The sequence below is a fragment of the Lucilia sericata genome, unplaced genomic scaffold (assembly GCF_015586225.1).
Source record: "Lucilia sericata isolate MDLA Ls3-8-SP2 unplaced genomic scaffold, ASM1558622v1 Contig004160F_arrow, whole genome shotgun sequence".
NCBI classification, from domain to species: Eukaryota; Metazoa; Arthropoda; class Insecta; order Diptera; family Calliphoridae; genus Lucilia; species Lucilia sericata.
In genome coordinates, this window is record NW_023997167.1 from 1 (window position 1) to 25698 (window position 25698).

At 33.0% G+C, this 25698-nt stretch overlaps 5 protein-coding genes and 1 pseudogene across 5 annotated transcripts; all 6 read right to left on the minus strand.

Moving 5' to 3' along the window:
* Positions 1–2374: 2374 nt before the first annotated feature.
* Positions 2375–2950, minus strand: LOC119615124 (peritrophin-48-like). The gene has a single exon (XM_037971202.1). It carries the CDS (start codon positions 2948–2950, stop codon positions 2375–2377), a length of 576 nt encoding a protein of 191 aa, XP_037827130.1.
* Positions 2951–2978: 28 nt separating this feature from the next.
* On the minus strand, positions 2979–3452 carry LOC119615127. The gene is made up of 2 exons (XM_037971204.1): positions 3387–3452; positions 2979–3289 (listed from the first exon to the last, which is right to left on the minus strand). The coding sequence occupies exons 1-2, from the start codon at positions 3391–3393 to the stop codon at positions 2979–2981; spliced, it is 318 nt and encodes a 105-aa protein (XP_037827132.1). The 5' UTR covers positions 3394–3452.
* Positions 3453–5568: 2116 nt separating this feature from the next.
* On the minus strand, positions 5569–7303 carry LOC119615128 (peritrophin-48-like). Its single transcript, XM_037971205.1, has 3 exons — positions 7194–7303; positions 6548–7110; positions 5569–6462 (listed from the first exon to the last, which is right to left on the minus strand). The coding sequence occupies exons 1-3, from the start codon at positions 7198–7200 to the stop codon at positions 5623–5625; spliced, it is 1410 nt and encodes a 469-aa protein (XP_037827133.1). The 5' UTR covers positions 7201–7303; the 3' UTR covers positions 5569–5622.
* A 2026-nt stretch (positions 7304–9329) lies between these two features.
* On the minus strand, positions 9330–10813 carry LOC119615125 (peritrophin-48-like). Its single transcript, XM_037971203.1, has 3 exons — positions 10750–10813; positions 10119–10687; positions 9330–10046 (listed from the first exon to the last, which is right to left on the minus strand). The coding sequence occupies exons 1-3, from the start codon at positions 10751–10753 to the stop codon at positions 9387–9389; spliced, it is 1233 nt and encodes a 410-aa protein (XP_037827131.1). The 5' UTR covers positions 10754–10813; the 3' UTR covers positions 9330–9386.
* A 3142-nt stretch (positions 10814–13955) lies between these two features.
* On the minus strand, positions 13956–20673 carry LOC119615129 (peritrophin-48-like). The gene is given in 6 exon segments (XM_037971207.1): positions 13956–14203; positions 14205–14458; positions 14460–14684; positions 14778–15116; positions 15118–15338; positions 20590–20673. Coding segments are annotated over 6 exon segments (1119 nt in total). The 5' UTR covers positions 20597–20673; the 3' UTR covers positions 13956–14130.
* A 2002-nt stretch (positions 20674–22675) lies between these two features.
* On the minus strand, positions 22676–23835 carry LOC119615126 (annotated as a pseudogene).
* Positions 23836–25698: the final 1863 nt, after the last annotated feature.

Here is a 25698-nt window from a genome sequence, read left to right on the forward strand (position 1 = left end):
TATAGACTAGACTATAGACTAGACTATAGACTAGACTATAGACTAGACTATAGACTAGACTATAGACTAGACTATAGAATAGACTATAGACTAGACTATAGACTAGACTATAGACTAGACTATAGACTAGACTATAGACTAGACTATAGACTAGACTATAGACTAGACTATAGACTAGACTATAGACTAGACTATAGACTAGACTATAGAATAGACTATAGACTAGACTATAGACTAGACTATAGACTAGACTATAGACTAGACTATAGACTAGACTATAGACTAGACTATAGACTAGACTATAGACTAGACTATAGACTAGACTATAGACTAGACTATAGACTAGACTATAGACTAGACTATAGACTAGACTATAGACTAGACTATAGACTAGACTATAGACTAGACTATAGACTAGACTATAGACTAGACTATAGACTAGACTATAGACTAGACTATAGACTAGACTATAGACTAGACTATAGACTAGACTATAGACTAGACTATAGACTAGACTATAGACTAGACTATAGACTAGACTATAGACTAGACTATAGACTAGACTATAGACTAGACTATAGACTAGACTATAGACTAGACTATAGACTAGACTATAGACTAGACTATAGACTAGACTATAGACTAGACTATAGACTAGACTATAGACTAGACTATAGACTAGACTATAGACTAGACTAGACTATAGACTAGACTATAGACTAGACTATAGACTAGACTAGACTATAGACTAGACTATAGACTAGACTATAGACTAGACTATAGACTAGACTATAGACTAGACTATAGACTAGACTATAGACTAGACTATAGACTAGACTATAGACTAGACTATAGACTAGACTATAGACTAGACTATAGACTAGACTATAGACTAGACTATAGACTAGACTATAGACTAGACTATAGACTAGACTATAGACTAGACTATAGACTAGACTATAGACTAGACTATAGACTAGACTATAGGCTAGACTATAGACTAGACTATAGACTAGACTATAGACTAGACTATAGACTAGACTATAGACTAGACTACAGACTAGACTATAGACTAGACTATAGACTAGACTATAGATTAGGCTATAGACTAGAGTATACTAGACTATAGACTAGACTATATACTAGACTATAGACTAGACTATAGACTAGACTATAGACTATAGACTAGACTATAGACTAGACTATAGACTAGACTATAGACTAGACTATAGACTAGACTATAGACTAGACTATAGACTAGACTATAGATTCGACTATAGACTAGACTATAGACTAGACTATAGACTAGACTAGACCAGACTATAGACTAGACTATAGACTAGACTATAGACTATAGACTAGACTATAGACTAGACTATAGACTAGACTATAGACTAGACTATAGACTAGACTATAGACTAGACTATAGACTAGACTATAGACTAGACTATAGACTAGACTATAGACTAGATAGACTAGACTATAGACTAGACTATAGACTAGACTATAGACTAGACTATAGACTAGACTATAGACTAGACTACAGACTAGACTATAGACTAGACTATAGACTAGACTATAGACTAGACTATAGACTAGACTATAGACTAGATTATAGACTAGACTATAGACTAGACTATAGACTAGACTATAGACTAGACTATAGACTAGACTATAGACTAGACTATAGACTAGACTATAGACTAGACTATAGACTTGACTATAGACTAGACTATAGACTAGACTATAGACTAGACTATAGACTAGACTATAGACTAGACTATAGACTAGACTATATACTAGACTATAGACCAGACTATAGACTAGGCTATAGAACTGAACTAGAACTGAACTAGAACTGAACTAGAACTGAACTAGAACTGAACTAGAACTGAATAGAACTGAACTAGAACTGAACTAGAACTGAACTAGAACTGAACTAGACTGAACTAGAACTGAACTAGAACTGAACTAGAACTGAACTAGAACTGAACTAGAATTGAACTAGAACTGAACTAGAACTGAACTAGAACTGAACTAGAACTGAACTAGAACTGAACTAGAACTGAAATAAAACTAACTAAAATTCTACTAGAACTGAACTAAAATTTAAATTGCTATACTATGAATTAGAAATTATATACACTAGGATTTACAATGGACTAGAAAATACAAACAAGTTATTGTATGTATAAATGTGAATGTATTTAGTAAAGTTTTTATTTTTTATTAGTCATTAATTTATTAAAATTTTTTCTCACAAATCGGATATGTAATTTTTGTATAGACACAAGTTTCAGTAACTGGATCGAAATATTTATTATATCACATGGAACTTCTTTGTGCGTAGCCATTGGTACATTCTAAATAATGCTTACAACCAGGTTTTTTCGCTCAATACTTTGCCACTCATATGACCATCACAACGATCTTCATCACATTTAACATAATTTTGATCACGACAGTATTGTGTTTCTTCATCGAAAAAAAAATTCTTTTGACATTGACCCCAAGTCGGTTTTTCATCAGGATCATAATTCCAAGACCCATCTTTTTCTGTTTTCTTGGGCTTGCTCTTGCAATAGAAAAAGCCACGACAAGTGGCTTGGTCCTTTACGAAAGCATTAAGTATGGCCAATTTTGGATTTCCACAGGCATAGTCGGGTATCGGATGTTTATAGCAATTGACCTTTGCTTTTTCAATACAGTCACCTGAACGTGCATCGTAATAATTTCCCAATGTGCAGTTTTTTTCTTGAAGAGCCTCATTTTTATCGCATTCGTAGTATTTGTGACAATTATTTTCATCCCAAATACTTACCGATGTTTTAGCCACTTTACATATATCGAAGGTTTTGTCGCATTTACCATTATCGTAAATACATCTTTGTTCCGTTTGATTGAACATTTGTCCCACGGGACAGAAACCTGTCTGACCTAACTGTGCCATTTTGCATTCATGCCATTCCCCACAATTTTTATTCATCTGCAATCCATTTATGACTAGATTTTGAACATACTGGTGTGCAATAACTGTCGGGTTTTTTAGGTTTTCCACAATCCATTGTTGACAATAAAACTATTTTATCACCGTTACATTTTATGGAATGCGGCGTACTTTTGCCATCTTGACATATTAATGTTTCAGTGCAGGAACTGGGATTACGCACAATTTCACCATTCTTGAAATAACGACAGACATCTTCGGATAATGGTACTCGTAGTTCGATTGTGTAATATTTAGGCAAAAACAGAATTCCCATAAAGAGTTTAATCACAACAGGATACGCTGATAGAGTGTAATAAGAAAGGAAACAAAATCAGTCCTAGAGTTTAATAATAATCGTTTCTGTTGAACAATATTTAGCTTTATAATTTTTTTGTACCTTTCATGGTTTTTTTGCTTAAGAAAACCAAACCGAACTATATTTGTAGAACTTTCAGAAATAACTAAATTTGAATGCAAAATGTTTTGGTTATAAATGAAATATTACTTTGTCTTAAGTTTTAATTAAGAATGTTAGTTTTGATATTATACTATAGATTAACATTCGTTTGTAACAGTAAAAAAATACCCGGCACTGATGATTGACACTGATATATTTTAAAAAATAATGTGGTTTGGACCTACCCATCTTTCAAAGTAATTTTCTAAGAATGTTTTCTGGAAATTAAAAGGATTGAAAAGCAGCGAATATGTAGATTATAACAGAGACCCTACAATAAATACACCCTACGCACCACAGCTATAGACGTTATTAATACTCTATGGCAGGGTATTTTATAGTTCTACTTGAACTATGTTTTTTATGTCAGTTTTTTGTTTCTGCTTTATCAATGTTGTGAACAGATTTGACATTACCTATTTATGACAAAAATTTAAAACAAAATATGTTTTGTCGAATCTTGCTGATAAAATTTTATTCATCATACAAAATTCTAATTAAATCCGCTTAATATTTATTCAATATTAATTGCAAGGCCCTCTTGGGGGTAAAATATGATGAACAGAGCAGAATATAAAATGGAACTAAAACAGAATTAGAACAGAATAGAACAGAACTAGAGCAGAATTCGAACAGAATTAGAACAGAACTAGAACAGAACTAGAACAGAACTAGAACAGAACTAGAACAGAACTAGAACAGAACTAGAACAGAACTAGAACAGAACTAGAACAGAACTAGAACAGAACTAGAACAGAACTAGAACAGAACTAGAACAGAACTAGAACAGAACTAGAAAGAACTAGAACAGAATTAGAACAGAACTAGAACAGAACTAGAACAGAACTAGAAACAGAACTAGAACAGAACTAGAACAGAACTAGAACAGAACTAGAACAGAACTAGAACAGAATTAGAACAAGAATTAGAACAGAACTAGAACAAACTAGAACAGAACTAGAACAGAACTAGAACAGAACTAGAACAGAACTAGAACAGAACTAGAACAGAACTAGAACAGAACTAGAACAGAACTAGAACAGAACTAGAACAGAACTAGAACAGAACTAGAACAGAACTAGAACAGAACTAGAACAGAACTAGAACAAGAACTAGAACAGAACTAGAACAGAACTAGAACAGAACTAGAAACAGAACTAGACAGAACTAGAACAGAACTAGAACAGAACTAGAACAGAACTAGAACAGAACTAGAACAGAACTAGAACAGAACTAGAACAGAACTAGAACAGAACTAGAACAGAACTAGAACAGAACTAGAACAGAACTAGAACAGAACTAGAACAGAACTAGAACAGAACTAGAACAGAACTAGAACAGAACTAGAACAGAACTAGAACAGAACTAGAAACAGAACTAGAACAGAACTAGAACAGAATTAGAACAGAACTAGAACAGAACTAGAAACAGAACTAGAACAGAACTAGAACAGAACTAGAACAGAACTAGAACAGAACTAGAACAGAACTAGAACAGAACTAGAACAGAACTAGAACAGAACTAGAACAGAACTAGAACAGAACTAGAACAGAACTAGAACAGAACTAGAACAGAACTAGAACAGAACTAGAACAGAACTAGAACAGAACTAGAACAGAACTAGAACAGAACTAGAACAGAACTAGAACAGAACTAGAACAGAACTAGAACAGAACTAGAACAGAAACTAGAACAGAACTAGAACAGAACTAGAACAGAACTAGAACAGAACTAGAATAGAGCTAGAACATAACTAGAACTAGATCTGGAAATATTTAGTTAGTTACATAGTTAGTTTGAAAGGAGGATGTATATACATCAAATCCAGAGAAATACACCTTGGCGTCTATCGGTCCTGTTATGCGCTCCTTAATCAGTGCCTCAGGTGGGAATCGAACCCACCACCTCCGGTCTACCAGACTAGAACACTAACCACTAACCTACCGGAGGCCACTCTGGAAATTTTTAGATATGTATTGAAATGATGAAGATGAGTAAAGATAAATAAATATCTTACTTTCACTCACCTGGCAATTCTTTTTTGGAATATTTATTACTTTTTATAAATCTTAAGAAAACTGCATACTGTTAGGCTTAAACAATTATTTCAAAGAGAAAATAATTTCGTAAAGAAAATAATAATTTATTCAACAATTAGTGTTTGAATAAATTTTAATTAGTTTTTTGGCTTCTTCGTTGTTTTTGGCTTCTTCGTTGTTTTTGGCTTTTTTGTTGTTGTTTTTTTTTTTGGTGGCTTTTTTGTGGTTTCGTTATCTAAAGCGGGGTTTTTTTCTTCGGGTGTGGTTTCCACTGGCTCAGTTGTTGCTACTGTGGTTTCCACTTTCTCTGTTGTTGCTGGTGTAGTTTCCTCTGGCTCTTTTTTCGTTGGTGTCGTTTCCCCTGGCTCAGTTGTTGCTGGTGTAGTTTCCTCTGGCTCTTTTTTGGTTGGTGTCGTTTGCTCTGGCTCAGTTGTTGCTGGCTCCGTCTTCGATGGTGTAGTTTCCTGTGGATCAGTTTTCGCTGGTGTGGATTCTTTAGAGGGTTCTTCTGTTGTAGTGGCTGTTTCAATGTAACAAGCACCATTTTTATTTCTATAATCTGGTAAACCATCATCATTATTAGTACATATTTGTTGTTCTTCGTTAAAATAGCCGCTGACACACGTGCCCTTAACAATCTCCTTTCCATCTTCACATGCTATATACCCCATGCAAGTGGGATCAACAGAATTTACAAAAGTTGCATTGGAAAATTCACAACGATCACAGCCTTCGACCGGTGTAGCCTTTTGACGATTTTCGCACTTTTTTGTGTTCACATCGTAATATTCACCATTATCACATGAAATTTTATTCCACTTATATTTTGAATCGGATTCCGTACATTCGAAGTAAATAGAACAGACACCAGAGTTGGGAATTATTTTGTTCAGTTCAGTTTCATTACAGTTTTCGGTTGGTCCAGCGCACATATTGCCATTACTGGGTACACACATGCGTCTTTCGGCATTGTAGATCTTGTTAAATGAAAATACATATTATATGTATGTAGTAGACTTTTGTTAAAGTTTAATATTTAGATAATATTTAGATAAGACTTACCATTCCGTTGGTGCATTGGCCTTCTGTGTCATCGTTTCCGTAGCAAACATGCCAAGCGGCACAATCGTCGATATCACCAAAGAATTGACCAACTTGCATAATCTGACATATATTTTTTATCTCTATAGGTTCATCACTATCTTGACAATCACCAACAACACACAGTTCTTCAGTTACATTAAAATACTGTCCATATGCACAGTCACCACTGGCAAATATTGCATCCTTCGTACAATAAATCCACCTATGACAATCATTAGGATCTGATATCCAAACTTGATCCTTACCCTTACATGGATTAGGAGTTTCAATATTACAATTCGCTGAAGAGGCAGATACACAATTTTGTTTATCTTTGCTAAAGACATCGCTACCGCTACAAGAGGTTTTAATTACTTGGCCATTGTCTTGGCAGATGTAATACTTTTGGCATGATTTCAAACTGGGAAATTTAGTGCCAGTTGGTACAAGTTGACAGTAGCTGGCAACATCGTAGCCAGCATAGGCCGTTTGCAAGCTAAATGCTAAAAGTATGATGGCAACACTGGCCACTAGTGATGAAACTAAGGAAACAAGTTTGGACAACAGATATTATATACAATAATATTAAAAATAACCAAATACTTAATCCTTTTTGCTCACTTACCACCCATGTTTAAAGTTTTATTTCTTAAGCGAATTCTCTGCTTTTCACCAGTCGTTAGATTTTTAACACTGACTATGTTTGTCCGAGATTGTGTTGCCTTTTATAATAAAAGGTCTAGTACTTAGGCATTTGATTATTTCTAGATAGATATAAACTTAGCTATTATTTAAGATATAAAAATTAATTAAGCAAAATTTATTTACAAAATAAACTAAAAATTCCTTAATTTATAGATAAGATTTTCATTTATAATAAACTGACCTCAAGCACTAACAAACAAGTAAGAATGATAAAATGGGCTGTGCCGAATATTTTACACCTTAAATGCAGTGAATTATTAAAAAAATATATAGTTTTTAGTAATAATTTTGACTATAGATTAGGCCAAAGACCAGACTATAGACTAGACTATAGACTAGACTATAGACTAGACTATAGACTATACTATAGACTAGACTATAGACTAGACTATAGACTATACTATAGAGTAGACTATAGACTAGACTATAGACTAGACTATATACTAGACTATAGACTAGACTATAGACTAGACTATAGACTAGACTATAGACTAGACTATAGACTAGACTATAGACTAGACTATAGACTAGACTATAGACTAGACTATAGACTAGACTATAGACTAGACTATAGACTAGACTATAGACTAGACTATAGACTAGACTATAGACTAGACTATAGACTAGACTATAGACTAGACTATAGACAAGACTATAGACTAGACTAGACTAGACTATAGACTAGACTATAGACTAGACTAGAGTCTAGACTATAGACTAGACTATAGACTAGACTATAGACTAGACTATAGACTAGACTATAGACTAGACTATAGACTAGACTACAGACTAGACTATAGACTAGACTATGGACTAGACTATGGACTAGACTATAGACTAGACTATAGACTAGACTATAGACTAGACTATAGACTAGACTATAGACTAGACTAGACTAGACTATAGACTAGACTATAGACTAGACTATAGACTAGACTATAGACTAGACTATAGACTAGACTATAGACTAGACTATAGACTAGACTATAGACTAGACTATAGACTAGACTATAGACTAGACTATAGACTAGACTATAGACTAGACTATAGACTAGACTATAGACTAGACTATAGACTAGACTATAGACTAGACTATAGACTAGACTATAGACTAGACTACAGACTAGACTATAGACTAGACTATAGACTAGACTATAGACTAGTCTAGACTATAGACTAGACTATAGACTAGACTATAGACTAGACTATAGACTAGACTATAGACTAGACTATAGACTAGACTATAGACTAGACTATAGACTAGACTATAGACTAGACTATAGACTAGACTATAGACTAGACTATAGACTAGACTATAGACTAGACTATAGACTAGACTATAGACTAGACTATAGACTAGACTATAGACTAGACTATAGACTAGACTATAGACTAGACTATAGACTAGACTATAGACTAGACTATAGACTAGACTATAGACTAGACTATAGACTAGACTATAGACTAGACTATAGACTAGACTATAGACTAGACTATAGACTAGACTATAGACTAGACTATAGACTAGACTATAGACTAGACTATAGACTAGACTATAGACTAGACTATAGACTAGACTATAGACTAGACTATAGACTAGACTATAGACTAGACTATAGACTAGACTATAGACTAGACTATAGACTAGACTATAGACTAGACTATAGACTAGACTATAGACTAGACTATAGACTAGACTATAGACTAGACTATAGACTAGACTATAGACTAGACTATAGACTAGACTATGAACTAGACTAGACTATAGACTAGACTAACTATAGTATTGTGAAATATTTGGGATAAGATAAAAAAAAAATAATCAATTTAATTAATTTCTCTATCTAATATTAAAGGAAACTACAAATAAACAAAAATATTGTTTATAAATATGATAAACAACTTTCGTCAGTTGTTGAAGAAAGTTTAGGATATGAAATTTAGCTAAATATTAAGGTCTTTATTCATAGTAATTTATCAAAGGTTTATAAAACAATATGCATAAAAATTTGCTCTAAAAGTCTTTGAAGAATGATTTTAAATAAAACACTAGATGTTTTTACTGAAATTTACGAAATTCTTTTTTAATAACATTCTGGATAATTAGAACCAACTATGCATCACAAACAAGATTATTCTTACACTCAGGATATGATTCGGAATCTCTACAAAGCGCAGCTCGACATATATTTGGTGATAAATTTCTTTCATTCACATAAACTTGAAGTTGACATTCGTATAACGATTTATTAGCATCAGCTAAACACTCCACAATCTTACATTGTACACTGCTGCAGGTAGTGTTATTGCAGGCTCCATTATTTTCACGATATTTGTCGAAATACATGTCATCAATTAAACAGTATTGCAACTCTTCATTGAAGTAACTATATTCTTGACACCAACCACTAGCTATTGTCTGGCCATCTTTACATATATTATATGCTCTGCAATGGGCGTCGACTTCATTAACCCAAGTAGTTTTTGTAAATTGACAACGATTACAACCTTTTGCAGGTTTAGCAATTTGGCGATCTTCACACTTCTCAGATTTAATATCGAAATATTGATTAGTGGAGCAAGTAAACATTTTCCATTTAGTTTCTTGGCACTCATAGTACATGGAGCATACTCTTACGTCAGCAATTTTTGCTTTATTCTCTATACAATTTTTACCTTCTAGACCCTGTGTTACAAGGGGAAGTTTACCTCCGTTATGTTCACATAGTTGATCACTGTCCTTAAGACACATACGCTTTTGGGTGTCGTAAAGCTGTGAAAAAAAAAAGAGTTTTTCATTAGATAAAATTCTCAAAAATTTGTTAAAATTACTTAAGCCCCTTACCAATCCATGTTCACATTTGCCTTTATTCATGCCTGAGCCATTACATCTATGCCAAACAGCACAGTCTTGAAAATCACCAAAGAATTGATCCTTTTGCATAATTTGACATAAATCGTTAATCTCTCCAGAGGTTTCCATATTATAGGGACATTTGCCATTGACACACGATTTAATAGTGTCATCAAAATATTGTCCTAATGCGCAAGAACCGCTGCCTATTAGCTTACCACTTGAACAATAATGCCAAAGGCTACAATCTTTAGTATCGCCTACCCATGTGTCATCTTGATTTTCACAAGGATTTTCTATGTTAACATGGCAATTGTTATTAGTTCTAGGCACACACATTTGCAAATCTTTATCAAATACATCGTCACCGGCACATTTAGATTCCGCTACTTGTTTTTGTCCCAGACAAGTATAGAAAGTTTGACATGATTCCAAACTAGGCAATTTAGTGCCCACTGGTACTAGTTGACAATATTTAGACACCTCATATTCAGCATTGATTTTTGTTATGGGCACAAATGCCCATAGTATTGGAACTAACATAAAATGTAAATTTTTAACTGCCAGGAGTTACAACGTTAGAAATCATTTATGTTTCCTAGAATTTGTTTCTTTCACTTACCCATGCTATTTGCTGTTCTAGGCTTTGACTACTATTCATATAACACTCTTTTCTTTGGACTCTTATATACTAAGTAAATTTGCTATTTATTTTAAATTCTTAAATAATTTATAAATATATTTAAGTAATAATAATTTATACTGTTTTCTGTTCAAAAAATTACTTACTCATGCATTTGATAGTTTTATAACCTCCTTTAAGCGCATAAATAATTTATTTTGAAAATATGTCATCGATAAAAAAATACATAAATAAAATTTGGTGAAGATAACAGAACTAGAACAGAACTAGAACCGAACTAGAACAGAACTAGAAAAGAACTAGAACAGAACTAGAACTGAACTAGAACCGAACTAGAAAAGAACTAGAAAAGAACTAGAACAGAACTAGAACAGAACTAGAACAGAACTAGAACAGAACTAGAACAGAACTAGAATAGAACTAGAACAGAACTAGAACAGAACTAGAACAGAACTAGAACAGAACTAGAACAGAACTAGAACAGAACTAGAACAGAACTAGAACAGAACTAGAACAGAACTAGAACAGAACTAGAACAGAACTAGAACAGAACTAGAACAGAACTAGAACAGAACTAGAAAAGAACTAGAACAGAACTAGAACAGAACCAGAACAGAACTAGAACAGAACTAGAACAGAACTAGAACAGAACTAGAACTTAACTAGAACTGAACTAGAACTGAACTAGAACTGAACTAGAACTGAACTAGAACAGAACTAGAACAGAACTAGAACAGAACTAGTACAGAACTAGAACAGAACTAGAACAGAACTAGAACAGAACTAGAACAGAACTAGAACAGAACCAGAACAGAACTAGAACAGAACTAGAACAGAACTAGAACAGAACTAGAACAGAACTAGAACAGAACTAGAACAGAACTAGAACAGAACTAGAACAGAACTAGAACAGAACTAGAACAGAACTAGAACAGAACTAGAACAGAACCAGAACAGAACTAGAACAGAGCTAGAACAGAAGTAGAACAGAACAGAACTAGAACAGAACTAGAACAGAACAGAACTAGAACTAGAACTAGAACTAGAACTAGAACTAGAACTAGAACTAGAACAGAACAGAACAGAACAGAACAGAACAGAACTAGAACAGAACTAGAACAGAACTAGAACAGAACTAGAACAGAACTAGAACAGAACTAGAACAGAACTAGAACAGAACTAGAACAGAACTAGAACAGAACTAGAACAGAACCAGAACAGAACTAGAACAGAACTTGAACAGAACTTGAACAGAACTAGAACAGAACTAGAACAGAACTAGAACAGAACTAGAACAGAACTAGAACAGAACTAGAACAGAACTAGAACAGAACTAGAACAGAACTAGAACAGAACTAGAACAGAACTAGAACAGAACTAGAACAGAACTAGAACAGAACTAGAACAGAACTAGAACAGAACTAGAACAGAACTAGAACAGAACTAGAACAGAACTAGAACAGAACTAGAACAGAACTAGATCAGAACTAGAACAGAACTAGAACAGAACTAGAACAGAACTAGAACAGAACTAGAACAGAACTAGAACAGAACTAGAACAGAACAGAACTAGAACAGAACTAGAACAGAACTAGAACAGAACTAGAACAGAACTAGAACAGAACTAGAACAGAACTAGAACAGAACTAGAATAGAACTGGAATAGAACTAGAATAGAACTAGAACAGAACTAGAACAGAACTAGAACAGAACTAGAAAAGAACTAGAAAAGAACTAGAACAGAACTTGAACAGAACTAGAACAGAACTAGAACAGAACTAGAATAGAACTATAAAAGAACTAGAATAGAACTAGAACAGAACTTGAACAGAACTTGAACAGAACTAGAACAGAACTAGAACAGAAATAGAACAGAACTTGAAAAGAACGAGAACGGAACTAGAACAAAACTAGAGTAGAACTATAATAGAACTATTACAGAACTAGAATATAACTATAACAGAACTATAACAGAACAAGATCTGAATTTTTAGTAAATTTTGAATAATATCCTTAAAAAAGTTCTTTAAAATTTTCTGACCGCGTGATGATAAATTTGAAATTTGAATCCCAGACACAAACTTTTAAAATTAGTAAAGTCACTTTAAACAGTCATTTTAAGTTAACAGAATTGATGTTAAAGCTTTAAAAAATCCGTAAACTTAGGAAATTTTAAATTGAAATAATTGTGATATGTTAAATACTTAACAGAACTTCTGTTAAAACCAGAACAAAATGATCAACATTAAATAAATGATTTAAGTTCTTTTTCCACTTAAAATTGATAGTGGGTTGAGAAAAAATATTGGATATCTTCTTGGACGGATTCGAGGAAAAACCTAATGGTTAAACGTGTCAACAGTAGGCCTTTTAAGTGACTTTTGTATTTTTTTTTTCAATTCACTAAAAAAGGATTTAAGTCCCTTTTCCACTTAAAATTAAGATAATATTGGTAATCACTCCTAGCCGAATTTGAAAGGCCCACTGTTAACACTTTTTAAAATAAGGTATTCCTTTGAGTCCGGCTAGGAATGATATACAATTTTTTCCGCCCGCTCCCAATTTGTAGTTTAAAAAGGACTTAAATACTATTTTTGAGAAAATTAAAAAAAAATAACAAAAAGGACATACAAGTCTCAATGTTAACACTTTTGACCATTAACTGTTCTTTCGCATCCTTTCAAAAAGGACTGTTTAGTAAAATTTTTTTTTTTAAATAACAAAAATTAATTAAAAGGCCCACTGTTAACACTTCTTATCATTAAGTTTTCCTTCGGATCCGGCTAGAAATGATATCCAATATTTTTTTTTCCCACTAACTAGCAATTATTAGTGGTAATAGTACAGGGAATACTATTTTTTTAAACTTTTTAACCAAAGTACTGTTAAGTTTTAACATAACTCTGTTAATATAATTTATGTGAAAATAACATTAACATAATATTATTTACATTTAATGACAGTTCTGTAAACTTACAGAACAGAATTCTGTTAGGTTAACATAAAAGTTTTATGTCTAGGATTAACAGAGCTCTGTTAACCTAACATAATCCTAGATTTTTATCTAGGATTTTAATTTCAATTTTATCTTCACGCCTATATATATATAGTAGTAAGAACTTTAGCTGGTGTAGCATTCAGTGATTCAGTTTGAAGTGATGAAAAGTGATTTAAAAACTTTTGGATTAAAAATAATTAAATTTTTAAAATAACATTTTATTTATTTATTTTTCAGAATTTTGTCCAATCTCTTATAGATTGATTAATATTGAAATATTTTATAGGTTGAAGACGAAATTGTATTTTTTGTTTTTTTTTTTTTGGTTTTTGAAAAAGTATTGTTTATTGAAAATTATTATATTAAGCTGGTGCCTGTAGCGTGCAAACACGATTTTCATCACATTTATAATTTTCACAAGCTCCATTTTTTTTCATTACCCTGAATGCAATATTGAACTGCTTCATCGAAGTAATATCCATTAGAACAATTACCATCACCATTACTTAGTTTTTGCCCATTTCTGCAAGTACTGAATTTTGAACAATCAGAACTGTCGGCATTTACCCAATATGTAGTACTGCCGGTAGTAAATTCACAACGATTACAACCGGGGTAGGCACGAGCTTTCGAACGACTTAAGCACTCGTTGCTTAAAACATCAAAATATTCACCATAACCGCAATTATCTTCTTATCCAATTATAAGTTGGTGGTGTCGGGGGATCCGAGGTAGTCGTTTCTTCTGTGCATACATAATAAACGGAACACTTTAGTTGATCGCCCACTTTATTATTTACTTTATTTTGTGTACATAATGATGGATTAGGTGCACCACTGACTGCACTTATACCACCGGTTCTATCACACATTGTGCCATCATTTTTCAAACACATGCCTTTTTTCGTATCGTAAACCTGCCAGAAAAAATATTTACCATAAAGTTTAAATGTTTTTTTTAGAAGTCTAAGTTTTAATCATAATTATTAGCTGGATTTCTGTATACTTACCAAGTTGTCTAGACATTTGCCATCTTGCGGCTTTCCATTATTACACCTGTGCCAAGCGTTGCAGTTTTCGAAATCACCAAAGAATTGATCATTTTGCATAATATCACATAGGTTTAGAACAGGCGTAAAACCACTATTGCTATTGCCATCTGGACAATGGCCATTAATGCAAGTACTGTTAGAGGCGTAAAATATTTGTCCTGGTTGACAGGTACCATTTCCTGCTATTTTTCCATTTAAACAATAGTGCCATTCATTGCAAGCTTTAGCACTGGGAGCAAATGTGTCATCCTTATTTTCGCATGGATTATCCAAACTTAAAAAGCAGTTACCCTGTGTCCTCTGGTACACAGCCTTGTGTATCTTTATCGAAGACAGTATTAGCGTCGCATTTGCCTGGTATTGGCTGGTTATTAAGGCCACATATGTAATAATCTTGACAGGATTCCATGCTGGGCATTTTCGTACCGGTCTTCACAAGTTGACAATATTTGGCCACATCGTATTCAGCATAGACAGTTGCTATTAGCATAATGGCAACACTTGCCAATAAAGTTTTAGCTGTAATTACAAAAAAAACAAAAATAATAACAAAATACACACACATTTTCAGAAAAACAAATTCCATTTAAATGCTATTTGTATTTTTTTTTAACACTCACTTATCATTTTTTAAGAATTATTTAAATTTTTTCTTAACTAATGTTTCCGTTTGATTTTGAAAGTTACTTTAACACTAACTCTATTTGCTAAAGGTTGTTGTCTTTTTATAGGCAATATTTCAACTGATTGATACAAATGTACATAAATACAGCAAAATATATATCTATATATTTTTGGACAAAAATTTTAATTAATAATAACAAATAACTTATATATTATAGATAAGATGAAAAAATGGTCTTACTATAATTCCAAAAAACCTAATAATTTAGACAACAGATAGCCAGCAGAGAACTACATATATATATATATATATATATATATATATATATATATATATATATATATATATATATAGATATATATATATATATAGATATAGATATATATATATATATATATATATATATATATATATATATATATATATATATATCTACACTGCAAGGTTAAGAATACTAGAACAGAATTATAAGCTCGCGATCGCTATACAATTCAAAATCACGAGTTTTATTTTTTAACACGCGAGCCAAATTTTAATTCGAGACTTTTTTTGTATTCGCTTCATAAGTGATATTACATGTTTTTATATTTTTAACTCGCTTGCAATCGATCGAAAGTTTTTGCAACAAAATTACTTAAGAAAAACGTTTTCGTTGTTAGATCACTACTGGCTACCACATCGTGATAGTGCCTTACTTTGTTTATAACCCTAATGTACATATGTACATATATTCAATTTGAAATTTATTTAGTTATATCTTATGTATATATAATTTAATTATAGTCTTATAAATTTTAATTTATTTAAATTTCAAAATTATGAGAGCGAGTTCTATTTAACGCTCTTTAAATTTTCAACACTTATCGCGATTTATTAGCGGGAATATGAAATATTTAGATCGCTTGAATTAAAATCGCGAGCGAATTAAATCCGTTCGCTATTCGCTGATTAAAATAGAACTAAAAATAGAAGCTAATTAGAACACATGTAGAACAGAACTAGAACTGAAGTAGAACTGAAGCAGAACAGAACTAGAAGAGAAGTAGAACAGAACTAGAAGAGAAGTAGAATAGAACTAGAACAGAACTCGAACAGAACTAGAACTAGAACTAAACAGAACTAGAACCAGAACTAGAACAGAACTCGAAACCGAACTCGACCAGAACTAGAACAGACACTAGAACAGAACATAGAACAGAACTAGAACAGAACTAGAAACAGAACAGACAGAACTAGAACAACTAGAACAGAACTTAGAACAGAACTAGAACAGAACTAGAAACAGAACCTAGCACAGAACTAGAACAGAACTCAGAACAGAACTAGAACAGAAACTCAGAACAGAACTAGAACAGAACTAGAACAGAACTAGAACAGAACTGAGAACAGAAGCTAGAACAGAACTAAGAACAGAACTAGAACCGAACTAGAACAGAACTCGAACAGAACCTAGACAACTAGAACAACTAGAACAGAACTAGAACAGAACTAGAACAGAACTAGAACAGAACTAGAACAGAACTAGAACAGAACCTAGAACAGACTAGACCCAGAACTCGAACAGAACTAGACAGAGCTAACAGAACTAGAACAGAATAGACAATACTTAGAACTAGACAGACTAGAACAGAACTAAACAGAACTAACGAACTAGAACAGAACTGCACCGAATAGAACAGAACTAGAACAGACTAGAACAGAACTAGAACAGAACTAGACAGAACTAGAACAGAACTAGAACAACTAGAAACAGAACTAGAACAGAACTAGAACAGCACTAGAACAGAACTGGAAACAGAACTAGAACAGAACCTAGAACAGAACTAGAACAGAACTAGAACAGAACTAGAACAGAACTAGAACAGAACTAGAACAGAACTAGAACAGACTAGAACAGAACCTGAACAGAACTAGAACAGACTAGAAACAGAACCTAACAGAACTAAAAGAACTAGAACAGAACTAGAACAGAACTAGAACAGAACTAGAACAGAACTAGAACAGAACTAGAACAGACCTAGACCAGAACTAGAACAGAACTAGAACAGAACTAGAACAGAACTAGAACAGAACTAGAACAGAACTAGAACAGAACTAGAACAGAACTAGAACAGAACTAGAACAGAACTAGAACAGAATTAGAACAGAACTAGAACAGAACTAGAACAGAACTAGAACAGAACTAGAACAGAACAGAACTAGAACAGAACTAGAACAGAACTAGAACAGAACTAGAACAGAACTAGAACAGAACTAGAACAGAACTAGAACAGAACTAAAACAGAAAACTAGAACAGAAACTAGAACAGAACTAGAACAGAACTAGATCAAAACTAGAACAGTACTAACATAATTTAAAACAGTACTAGAACATTACTAGAACTTTTGTGTAAATAACTTTTATGTAAACATAAATACATCAATTAAATTTGTTTTAAATTGGCCCATATTTGACCCTGTCGATCATGACCGTCTATACTTTCTTATTTGCTTAAATATACATATATGGTTTTTTATATGTTTATGGCTATGTAACTAACACTATTCCTGTGTATAATTCTTAGAAATTTAAAATTATCATTAAAATTTTGTTTTGTCATTTTTGTTAATATAATTTTTTTAATTATTTTACTAAGATTATCGTAGTAGCACTAGTGATAAGCTAACTGCTTAAGGCATTTCTTATATCCAAAATTATACCAAAGTAAATATTTTATATTTATACCCTACACCCACTTTAGTGGGGAGGGTATATATAGTATACCAATCGGCTTAGAATCATTTTCTGAGTCGATTTAGCTATGTCCGTCCGTCCGTCCGTCCGTCCACTGTAAACCTTGTAATCAAACTACAGGTCGTAATTTTGAAGATAATTCAATGAAATTTGGTACATGATCTTCTATTGTCCCAGGGACGAAGCCTATTGGTTTAAAATCGGTCCATTATTTCACCTAGCCCCCATACAACTGAACCTCCGAATGGGGCTTGTAAACCTTGTAATCAACTACAGGTCGCAATTTTGATGATAATTCAATGAAATTTGACACATGATCTTCTATGGTACCGGAAATAAAGCTATTGAAAGTGGTTAACATCGGTCCATTATTTCACCTAGCCCCCATACAACTGAACCTCCGAATGGGGCTTGTAAACCTTGTAATCAAACTACGGTCGCAATTTTGATGATAATTCAATGAAATTTGACACATGATCTTCTATGGTACCGGAAATAAAGCTATTGAAAGTGGTTAACATCGGTCCATTATTTCACCTAGCCCCCATACAACTGAACCCCCGAATAGGGCTTGTAACCTTGTAATCAAACTACAGGTCGCAATTTTGATGATAATTTCAATGAAATTTGAGACACATGATCTTCTATGGTACTGGAGGCAAAGCTTATTGAAAATGGTTAATATCGGTCCATTATTTCACCTAGCCCCCATACAACTGAACCTCCGAATGGGGCTTGTAAACCTTGTAATCAAACTACAGGTCGCAATTTTGATGATAATTCAATGAAATTTGACACATGATCTTCTATGGTACCGGAAATAAAGCTATTGAAAGTGGTTAACATCGGTCCATTATTTCACCTAGCCCCCATACAACTGAACCCCCGAATAGGGCTTGTAAACCTTGTAATCAAACTACAGGTCGCAATTTTGATGATAATTCAATGAATTTGACACATGATCTTCTATGGTACGGAGGCAAAGCTTATTGAAAATGGTTAATATCGGTCCATTATTTCATCTAGCCCCCATACAACTGAACCCCCGAATAGGGCTTGTAAACCTTGTAATCAAACTACAGGTCGCAATTTTGATGATAATTCAATGAAATTTGACACATGATCTTCTATGGTACCGGAAATAAAGCTATTGAAAGTGGTTAACATCGGTCCATTATTTCACCTAGCCCCCATACAACTGAACCCCCGAATAGGGCTTGTAAACCTTGTAATCAAACTACAGGTCGCAATTTTGATGATAATTCAATGAAATTTGACACATGATCTTCTATGGTACTGGAGGCAAAGCTTATTGAAAATGGTTAATATCGGTCCATTATTTCACCTAGCCCCCATACAACTGAACCCCCGAATAGGGCTTGTAAACCTTGTAATCAAACTACAGGTCGCAATTTTGATGATAATTCAATGAAATTTGACACATGATCTTCTACGGTACTGGAGGCAAAGCTTATTGAAAATGGTTAATATCGGTCCATTATTTCACCTAGCCTCCAACCCGACGTATAGAACTTTTAAATTCATAATTATGTTTAATATACTCGTATCTCAACAAAGCTGCAAAACCAAGTGCTATACTAGCCTTGATGACTCTCATGAATTTTATAATAATAGAGTCTCTTTGACCATAGCACCTATACAAAGCCCCCTTCAAAATTTGACTTAAATGTTCACAATTTTACTCAACAATAAATGGCTTAATATATCGGAGGCAAGGTACAATTCAACTACAATGCTTTATTATGAAAATAAAATCACATTTTATTTTTGTAACCGGTGTAGGGTATTATATAGTCGGCCTTGTTTTGATTTGTGATTTAATGCGTAAATTGGTCGATTTAAAAAAATTGGGAGGTGGGGGGTTGGAAGGTATAAATTATCAAGAAAGTAAAAGTGTTAAATATTTTCATCTAAAACTACAACATATGTATGTACATATGTACATATGTAAGTATATATGTATGGGCTTGTCTAAAAATTATTGTCTTCCAAAAAAAAAAAAAAAAAAATCCCCAATTTATATAGAAATTTTCGTTAATGAAATCTTCGATAACAAAATTTCGGTAAATGTGTGGAAAACAATTAAAGTTATTTAGAAGATTTAAATGATAAGATTTCAGTAATACGAGTACTTACTTAAAAGACACAAGTACTTTAAACTAAGAACATCTATGTATATTAATAGTTTTAATTATAAAAATTTTCAAGGTTTTTATTAATTTCAATAAATTTTCAATAAAATACTGAATAGTAGTATATTTAACATTAAAACCCTACACAACACTATATATATTAAATAAGTTTCAAATTAGTTTTTAATATATTTTTAAACTTTCACTAATACTTATTTACTTTATTTCCGACTTAAAACTTTTATTTTTAGAACTTACCACACATTTCGTTTAATTTCACTAGGTTAGTTCGCTTAAATCTTAAAAAAACAACTTTTTCGATTCCGTGTTAAAATTACTACTGAACTTATTTGAAAAAAGTTTCTAGGTTTTTATAACAAATCCATGCATTGACAACTAATCGAATTTATCTGTAAATCTGATATTTCATATTTACTATCTGACAGTTTTGATTTTGATGGATCTGTTTTTTCCATTGACCACCTATATTATTCATCATAGTTGGTCTGTTGAAACATACTTCTATATATACATACATATAAAATATTTTGCGTTAATTTAACTTATTGCATTCTTGGTACTTTTTGTTTAATTTCAGGTACTAATGGGGTGGTAAAAAGTACTCCGCATAAGGACCAGGTAAAGTTAGGTAATTACTTTGACTATGTTTTAAAGTTTAAAAATAATATTATTGATAAATGTCAAAAAACTTCTTAAAACTTCTTAATAACTAGAACGGAACTAGAACTAAAACAGAACTAGAACAGAATTAGAACAGAACTAGAACAAACTAGAACAGAACTAGAACAGAACTAGAACAGAACTAGAACAGAACTAGAACAGAACTAGAACAGAACTAGAACAGAACTAGAACAGAACTAGAACAGAACTAGAACAGAACTAGAACAAACTAGAACAGAACAGAACAGAACTAGAACAGAACAGAACAGAACTAGAACAGAACTAGAACAGAACTAGAACAGAACTAGAACAGAACTAGAACAAACTAGAACAGAACTAGAACAGAACTAGAACAGAACTAGAACAGAACTAGAACAGAACAGAACTAGAACAGAACTAGAACAGAACTAGAACAGAACTAGAACAGAACAGAACTAGAACAGAACTAGAACAGAACTAGAACAGAACTAGAACAGAACTAGAACAGAACTAGAACAGAACTAGAACAGAACTAGAACAGAACTAGAACAGAACTAGAACATAACTAGAACAGAACTAGAACAGAACTAGAACAGAACTAGAACAGAACTAGAACATAACTAGAACAGAACTAGAACAGAACTAGAACAGAACTAGAACAGAACTAGAACAGAACTAGAACAGAACTAGAACAGAACTAGAACAGAACTAGAACAGAACTAGAACAGAACTAGAACAGAACTAGAACAGAACTAGAACAGAACTAGAACAGAACTAGAACAGAACTAGAACAGAACTAGAACAGAACTAAACAGAACTAGAACAGAACTAGAACAGAACTAGAACAGAACTAGAACAGAACTAGAACAGAACTAGAACAGAACTAGAACAGAACTAGAACAGAACAGAACAGAACAGAACAGAACTAGAACTAGAACAGAACTAGAACAGAACTAGAACAAACTAGAACAGAACTAGAACAGAACTAGAACAGAACTAGAACAGAACTAGAACAGAACTAGAACAGAACTAGAACAGAACTAGAACAGAACTAGAACAGAACTAGAACAGAACTAACTAGAACAGAACTAGAACAGAACTAGAACAGAACTAGAACAGAACTAGAACAGAACTAGAACAGAACTAGAACAGAACTAGAACAGAACTAGAACAGAACTAGAACAGAACTAGAACAGAACTAGAACAGAACTAGAACAGAACTAAACAGAACTAGAACAGAACTAGAACAGAACTAGAACAGAACTAGAACAGAACTAGAACAGAACTAGAACAGAACTAGAACAGAACTAGAACAGAACTAGAACAGAACAGTAAACAGAACTAGAACAGAACTACAACAGAACTAGAACAGAACTAGAACAGAACTAGAACAGAACTAGAAACAGAACTAGAACAGAACTAGAACAGAACTAGAACAGAACTAGAACAGAACTAGAACAGAACTAGAACAGAACTAGAACAGAACTAGAACAGAACTAGAACAGAACTAGAACAGAACTAGAACAGAACTAGAACAGAACTAGAACAGAACTAGAACAGAACTAGAACAGAACTAGAACTAGAATAGAAACGAAACTTAAACTGAAATTCATTGAAATTTTATGAAAATATTATTAATTTATTACAAAAATAAAATACAACAAAGAACACAATTTAATAAAATTTAAGCCGCACAAGCTGCATAGCTACAACTTGGGGTGTGCAACCTTGGGTATGCTCATCAAAATAATGATCTTTGGGACAGGAATTTCGCAAACCAGCCACACCATTTTGACACAAGACATACGAACTGCAATCTCCGGCAATATTGACATATTTATTGCCCATACCCTCACAACGATCTAGAGAACATTTCACATTTAAACGATTGCGACACGAAAGTGTATTCGAATCGAAGAAGGTACCCGATGCACAAGTGAAATGTTCTGGTTTACGATCGTGAGTATCATTGGACATTTGGCGGCAGAAATAATAACCACTGCAGGAATGATCATCGGGTACAGGACCCACACGATCCACACATACCTTAAGTTCTGGTTCGGGTTTTTGGGCTGTAGGCAAACACAGCTTCTTCCAGAGGCACACAATTACCTTCTACATAATCCCAGGCAAAATTTTTATTACAGGAATGGGTGGATAGGACACCCTTTTGACATTGACTGTATTTAGAGCAATCCTCTTGATGGGCAAAGAACATATTGTCGGGCAGAGACAAGCACAGAGGATTGCTGCCTTTTTGTTTATGGCTAGGGGGCACTTATATTGATGTTGATAAACACAGGCCTTGTTATCGGGATCAAATACTAAATTGTTGGGGCAAACTGATTTCATTTCTACACCATTTTGGCAATAGATGTAACCACTGCAATTGTTCTCATCTACCAAGAATGAGCCTTCAGTTGCCGGAGAACAACGATTTTTGAAGCTAATTTCAAAGGGGCACTGAACATTCTCCTTATAGTCACATTTGCCCGTATTTTTGTTAAAGTACAGGCCAACTACACAAGAACCCGTTTCCATGTCTGATGCTTCTATAGTACTGGGGCATTTTAACCATTCTGTACAACTATGGGGTTGTAGAATAGTGGTATTGGGTGCCAAGGAACACAACAGATCTATGCTAATAGACTGGGCTGCCAGAAGGCTAAACAATGAGCCCGCCATGAGGAAAAGAAAGTAGACTGAAAAGAGGAGAGGGGAAATTATAGTTAGACATTTAATTTTCCAAAAAGAAAAGTTCTCTCTTACCTTTAAACATTTCGTATTTAATCGTGGGAAACTCGTGTTACTGTTTAAAGACTTTTCAATACTGATGCTACGTTTTGCAGATATTTATCTTTAAATAAGAAAAAATATTGACACAAATTATTATATTTTTCTACTTATCATTTTTTCATTAAAATTTGTTGTAGTTACATTTTATAGATAAAAACAATTATTATGCTTTTTGTAATATTTTCGTTTGTTTGAAGCTTCCGGTAACCTTTAAAATCTGGCCAGACTTTTAAGTGCCAAAAAGTACCAAAGTGTTTTTAAACAAAAAAAAAAGTACCCTTTTAATTAAATTTTGTTTTAATAAATCATTTTTTCTAAGAAATTTCTATTTAATCTTCTATTTTTACGTATTTCGACGTATAAATTTGTTAGTTATTGCCAAGTCTTAGAACTCATGTTCCCGACAACTAGCACATGCCCAAAATATATTTTGTTTACTTATTTGCCCAAATACTAGTACTTTAGATATATTTATTTTTTAATTCATACAAAAATTTTCTGACTATTTATCTTCTAACCAAACCTTATCTTTTCTTACCGTCTAAACTTGAGAACATTATCAATTTTTAAAAATATATGTATTTATGTAAATATGTCTGTATATGTATATCACTGGACTGACTAATACAAAAAAACCCCTTTGAAAAATATGGCCGTTATAGCCCGTTCTCTACTTGCTATCGAATTATGCTTACCTTTTAATTTGCTCCAAAGAAAACTAGATCATAAAATTCTATAAATTTCGTTTAATAATTTGCACTTAATAAATAATTAAAAATAAATTATTAAATCAGTAAGTGCCAGCATATCGTATAATTATTAAAAATAACTGCTTATTGTAAGAGCACAATAATTTGATGGACGTTATAGTTCAAAAAATTTGGGGTATGCGAGCTAAACACGAGATTTGTGGGCAGTGTTATCATGACAATTTATGATTTAAAATTTTATAACATTATTTATCGTTTTATACATATTTCCTATAAAATTTTAATTGTAAAATTTGACTTTTTGCAACTTTAAATAACAATGCCCATTTGGAAATTTACGGGATCTGGACAATAAAATGCATGAAACAGACTGCTTAATTCCTAAATCGGTTCTAGTTCGGTTTAGTTCAGTTTATTTCAGCTCTAGTCTGTTCTAGTTCTGTTCTAGTTCTGTCTAGTTCTGTTCTAGTTCTGTTCTAGTTCTGTTCTAGTTCTGTTCTAGTTCTGTTCTAGTTCTGTTCTAGTTCTGTTCTAGTTCTGTTCTAGTTCTGTCTAGTTCTGTTCTAGTTCTGTTCTAGTTCTTTCGTTCTAGTTCTGTTCTAGTTCTGTTCTAGTTGTTCTAGTTCTGTTCTAGTTCTGTTCTAGTTCTGTTCTAGTTCTGTTCTAGTTCTGTTCTAGTTCTGTTAGTTCTGTTCTAGTTCTGTTCTAGTTCTGTTCTAGTTCTGTTCTAGTTCTGTTCTAGTTCTGTTCTAGTTCTGTTCTAGTTCTGTTCTAGTTCTGTTCTAGTTCTGTTCTAGTTCTGTTCTAGTTCTGTTCTAGTTCTGTTCTAGTTCTGTTCTAGTTCTGTTCTAGTTCTGTTCTAGTGTTCTAGTTATGTTCTAGTTTCTGTTCTAGTTCTGTTCTAGTTCTGTTCTAGTTCTGTTCTAGTTCTGTTCTAGTTCTGTTCTAGTTCTGTTCTAGTTCTGTTTCGTTCTGTTCTAGTTCTGTTCTAGTTCTGTTCTAGTTCTGTTCTAGTTCTGTTCTAGTTCTGTTCTAGTTCTGTTCTAGTTCTGTTCTAGTTCTGTTCTAGTTCTGTTCTAGTTCTGTTCTAGTTTGTTCTAGTTCTGTTCTAGTTCTGTTCTAGTTCTGTTCTAGTTCTGTTCTAGTTCTGTTCTAGTTCTGTTCTAGTTCTTAGTTCTGTTTAGTTCTGTTCTAGTTCTGT